Source organism: Nematolebias whitei, chromosome 17 (genome assembly GCF_014905685.2).
Source record: "Nematolebias whitei isolate Nwh7 chromosome 17, NemWhi1, whole genome shotgun sequence".
Lineage (NCBI taxonomy): Eukaryota > Metazoa > Chordata > Actinopteri > Cyprinodontiformes > Rivulidae > Nematolebias > Nematolebias whitei.
Window position 1 is genome coordinate 2,580,763 of NC_056514.1, and position 5,237 is coordinate 2,585,999.

The 5,237-nt window shown below is 43.9% G+C and overlaps 1 protein-coding gene across 1 annotated transcript in view; it reads right to left on the reverse strand.

The window, feature by feature from the left end:
- The window catches only part of tmem94 (transmembrane protein 94), a 99,567-nt gene that overhangs the window by 2,607 nt on the left and 91,723 nt on the right, over positions 1–5,237 (reverse strand). Inside the window, exons 19-26 of the mRNA XM_037691550.1 lie at positions 4,723–4,832; positions 4,445–4,544; positions 4,244–4,352; positions 3,522–3,711; positions 3,368–3,445; positions 3,203–3,288; positions 3,049–3,130; positions 2,858–2,876 (exon numbers count right to left, since the gene is read on the reverse strand). Of these exons, the coding sequence (XP_037547478.1) occupies positions 2,858–2,876; positions 3,049–3,130; positions 3,203–3,288; positions 3,368–3,445; positions 3,522–3,711; positions 4,244–4,352; positions 4,445–4,544; positions 4,723–4,832 (774 nt within the window). The remainder of the gene's footprint in view (positions 1–2,857; positions 2,877–3,048; positions 3,131–3,202; positions 3,289–3,367; positions 3,446–3,521; positions 3,712–4,243; positions 4,353–4,444; positions 4,545–4,722; positions 4,833–5,237) is intronic.

A 5,237-nucleotide genomic window follows, 5' to 3' on the forward strand; every position in this document is an offset into this window, starting at 1 on the left:
CAACAGTCCCACCCCCCCACGGCACAGGCCCCAAAGCCCACCAACGCACCGAAGGCCCCAAGGCCAGGGCCGGGCGCCGGCGCACCCGCCGGCCCAAGACCCCGGCAACATACCTGTCAAGGCCCGAGATCCCCGGACCAAGCCGGGAACCCCGCCCAGGAGCGATACCACCCCAGAACCCGCGCCCGCGTCCACCCCAGACCCACCCAGGGACAGCCAGGTCACCAGGCCAGTAACCCATGTCCGCCGGTACAGACCGCCCAGAAGCCCGCATGCAGCCAGCACAGGCCATCACCCAGAACCACCAGAGCCACCTCCCCAGTCGGGCGCCACTGCTCCAGGCCCATGACCCCCCCCACGTCCCCAGCCCCAACACCCCACCCACACCGACCACCATGCCCCACGGGACAGAATCAAAGGGGACCACCCACCTCCACTACGTGTTGGAGCCGATTAAAGAAGTCCAGAGAGAATAGTCCGATGTGGGGGTACAGGCTGTCTCAAGACTGATGTAATCTAACAGAAGGTCTTTATACTGTTTAATACTAAGTGTATTTTTATTTTTCCAATTCATGAGTATAGTTTTCTTTGCTATACATAGGGCAGTGAGAATAATATGAATTGATTTTGTCTCCAAGGTGACATCATCTAAGTGGCCCAATAAGCAAACTGACGGAGAGAGTGGAATATTACATCTCAGACACTTTGATAAGTCTTCACATATCCGGCACCAAAACCTCTGAACAGGTGGACAGAACCAAAATGCGTGGATGTAATTGTCCGGAATATTGTCTGTACACTGTGAGCAAATATTAGATGATGCGAAACCCATCTTGAACATCCTTTGACCTGTATAGTGTACTCTATGAAGGATTTTGTATTGTATTAGTTGTAAATTCGAGTTTTTAGTCATCTTAAAAGTTCTCAGACAGATCTGCGACCAAAAGTTTTGGTCAAAATTAACTGACAAGTCTGTCTCCCATTTTACAATGGGAAGAGATATAGCTTCATCTATTTTACTGAGTTTCTGATAAACCTTAGATAGTAATTTGGGAGGGTTAAGATTAAGGAATTCTAATACACTTGTTGACATTTCAATCCTAGTGTTATTAAGGTTAAATTTATTTTTGGTTATAGATTTAATTTGTTGATATTCTAAAAATTTATTCTTATCAATCCCATATTGTGTAATTAATCTGTTAAATGGGATGTAGTCCACTTCTTCATATATATGTTCCAAATATTCAATTCCTTTACACCTCCAACCTGGGAAGTTTATCATCTTATTCTGTTGTAGGATGTCAGGGTTGTTCCAGATGGGTGTACGTTTACATGGGATTAGTGAAGACTCTGTCATTTTAAGAAACTCCCACCAAGCTGTCAGAGAGGAGCTGATATTGATGCTTTTAAAGCATTCCTGTCGTTTTATGTTTGAGCTAATGAATGGAAGGTCCGAGATCATTATATTATTGCAAAATGTCTGTTCTACGTCTAGCCAGGGTTCATCAAGGGGTGTGTGTTTTATCCATCTTGAGATGTATTCTAGCCTGTTGGCTAGAAAATAATAATAAAAGTTGGGTAATTCTAGTCCTCCTTTATCTTTGGATTTCTGTAGTGTTTTTAATCTAATACGAGGGCGTTTATCTTTCCACAGAAATTTAGAAATAGAGGAGTCCAGGGATCTAAACCAGTCAGATGATGGTTTATTTGGGATCATTGAGAATAAATAATTTATTCTAGGCAAAACCATCATTTTTATTGATGCGATCCTTCCCATGAGAGATATGGGTAAAGATTTCCATCTAGCCAGATCATCCTCAATTTTCTTTAAAAGTGGGGTGTGGTTTAGTTTTGTTAAATCTGCTAATTTAGGCGAAACTTTGATACCCAAATATGTAATATTCCCTGATTGCAGTTGTGTAGTAAGTGAATTGTTGAAAGAGCAATTAATTGGTAGAACTGTGGATTTTAGCCAGTTTATAGAGTAATCTGAAACTTTTGAGAAGGAGTTTATCAGTCCAATAACCTGAGAGATGGAGGTTTGTGAATGCCAGAGGAAGAGCAGCACATCATCAGCATATAGACTGATTTTGTGCTCTATGTTCTTGCATTTTATGCCTTTAATATCTGTAGTTTGCCTGATTGCTGCGGCTAGCGGTTCGATGAAAATAGCAAACAGTGAGGGGGAGAGTGGACATCCCTGCCTGGTTCCCCTTTGCAGAGCAAAACTAGCAGATATTTGATTGTTTGTCCTAATGCATGCTGAAGGAGAACTGTATAATATTTGTAACCAATTTATGAAATAATTTCCAAAACCAAATTTATGTAAGGCTGCAAATAAAAATTTCCAGTTAACTCTATCAAAAGCTTTTTCTGCATCTAGAGAGAATATTGCAGTTTCAATATTTTTACTGTAAGAATAATCTATTAAATTAAATAATCTGCGTGAATTTGTGGATGTAACTGGAGTTCTTAACTCAGAGAGGATAAAACTGACTCATCAGGGCAGCTCAGGATGGAATCTGAAATTAGAAGTTAGCAACAGGCTCCAAATATCGGACTGCCGAGAAAAAATATACACAGAAGTTTAAAGGTTATTTGGACTAAACTTATATAGCACTTTTCTATCATCAAGACACTCAAAGCTCTTTACAACAATGTGTGTCCTCATTTACCCATTCATCCAGCTCTATACTAGATCTCTACAATGATTAATCAGAGCTTTATCACATTCATACACTGATAGGATACATGAGAGGCTATGAGGGATTCAGTGTCTTGCCCAGAGACACTTCAGCATGTGACTGCTGGTGGATTCGAACCCCCAACTCTTGCATTGGAGAACGACTGCTCTCACCACTCAGCCACAGGCGCCCCTGTTATATAGAACCACTACAGATGTCATGCAGCTTGTGTCAGCTTTACAACAGGTAGGACAACACGTCAGTGTGTAAGGCTTTCACAACAGACTCGCTGTGTGTTTGTCCTGCAGGCTAGCTGTACGCAAATGTGTTATGGCTGTGGCTCATGGATTAAAAGTAAAAATACCTTTTTGGGGATTGAATTCAGGTTCTTCCCTGTGGCGACCGTCATAACTGAACTGTCAGGTGGTTTCCCCAAAAGAGACACACTGCAAAAACCAGTCCAGATATCAGACCAACACTGTGCACGTCACAGCAAACCGCGGGTGTGATTTGTGTACCTCAGCAAAGGGCAGCTGAAACAGGACACCCAGAGGATGTCGGTGGTGTTCAAAGGAGGGGGGAGTTGTGCAAGACAGGCTAAGAACTGCACACAAACACCAGCAGAACTTCACTCAGAGATTCAAGACTCACAAATCTTTTGAATGTTTGATCTTCTGTCTCACCTGGATGATGACCAGACTGAGCTGGCACTGCAGCAGAAAAAGGAAGCACTTACGGATGCCAGCGGTCGTGTGTCGTGCCTGGGAAAGATTCAGAGATGAATTCAATCCTGATAGAAGCTTTCAGTCAGCGTGTGATGCTCTGCACGGGTCTGACCTGTTCTATGAGTTTGGCGATGCTGACACTGTCTCCTTGGTGGAAGGAGATGGAGCAGCCCAGGCTGTTCAGCTGCCCTGAAAGTCTCAGAGGGGACAGTCCTTCAGTGTCCTCATGAGGCCCTCCTCCAGTGGCATAGCCAAATGTTTCCCGTGAACACTGAGATGGATACAGAGGGTCCAGTGAGATGCTGCAGAGCAAGAAAAAAATCATTTTACTATCGATGCTTTCTCCCATACACGAGCTGTTTTTTGTTTTAGTTAGTCCATTCACATGTTCTAGACATGTTTCATTTTCAAACTATGCTGCTGGACTGCATCCTAATTTGAATTTTAAAGCTATACTAGCTTAAAGTCACATCTACTGCTGCAGCATGTGAGAGGACAGTTGTATGGTTTGTAGTTGTTTTGTCAGTCTGAGTGAGCCACAGTCAGGCTATGATGCTCGTGACCACTGTCCTGCATGTTTTAGATGTTCCCCTGCTGCAACACATCTCACTGAACTGAATGAGTGATTGACAGGCTTCTGCTAAACTTGAGGACATTCTGAGCAGGTACCAGGTGTGTTGCAGTGAAAACATGCAGGTCTGCGGGCCACAAGGACCGGGGTGGATGACACGTTTATGCAGTGACGTAAGGTGGATTTAAAATACTGCAACATATCTTGTGCATCGTGCATAGTGGTATTAGTTTTAGGAGGCATCGTCCAGCCCCAGAGTGTACCTGAGGTCACTCTGCATGAACAGGCGGCTGTTTCGGAAGTTGGCCGAGCTTCCCAGACAACAGGTGACCTCTCTGTTCTCCTGCATGATCTTCATCATCTCACACATGGCTACCAAGACAAAAAAACAAACGCATCAATTAGCAGTTCCCATGCGACTGTTACTTTAAAACCATTTATTGAACCGCACAAATGTGACTCACTGTCAGGGGTGCAGTCAGTGAAGAGCGGGACCAGAAGAGGAACGTTGTCAATGTTCTTCAAATGAGGACGAACTTGGTGGATCCCACGAGGTAGTTTGGCCTGAGAACAAACGTGCCAACAGAAACGGATGAAAACACAAAGCTAACGAGAACTCAGTTATGTTCTTTATGAAGACCAGTCAACAGTTATTAATTAAACAAAAGAAGAAACTGTTGTAAAACATCAAGTTTCTGTGCATTAAGGCTGCTGATTCCTCTGGATGAAAAAAGATGATTACTCTGTTGCAGTCCTCCAGAAAGCTGGGCACATCACTGTCTGTGGGCTGGAAGCTGGCCGAGTGAGCCTCTTCCTCCTGCAGCAGCGGACCCTCAGCTTCGTCGCGACAATCTTCAGAACAAAGGTAAACACTTAGCAGTCACACACGACAAGCCTTGACCAACAGGCACATATTATCAGGGAGGACTTGTTTGAAACAGAAATAAAAGGAAAGAAAGAAATCACTTGATTGTTTTTAGCTAATTTTAATTTCTTTTTTGTGTTTCAATTAATGTTGAATATGTTTGATAAAAAAAGGGGTTTCCATTTTCTGGTTGTGGGGGGGAGGGATGGATGGAGGGATGGATAGATTGATCAATCGATCCAATCCATCCATCCATTATCTTTTACCCGCTTCTTCCATTTTGGGTCACTGGTGCCCATATCCAGCCATCACTGTGTGAGAGGCGGAGGACACCCTGGACAGGTCTCAGTCCATCACAGGGAGGGAGGGAGGGAGGGAGGGAGGGAGGGAGG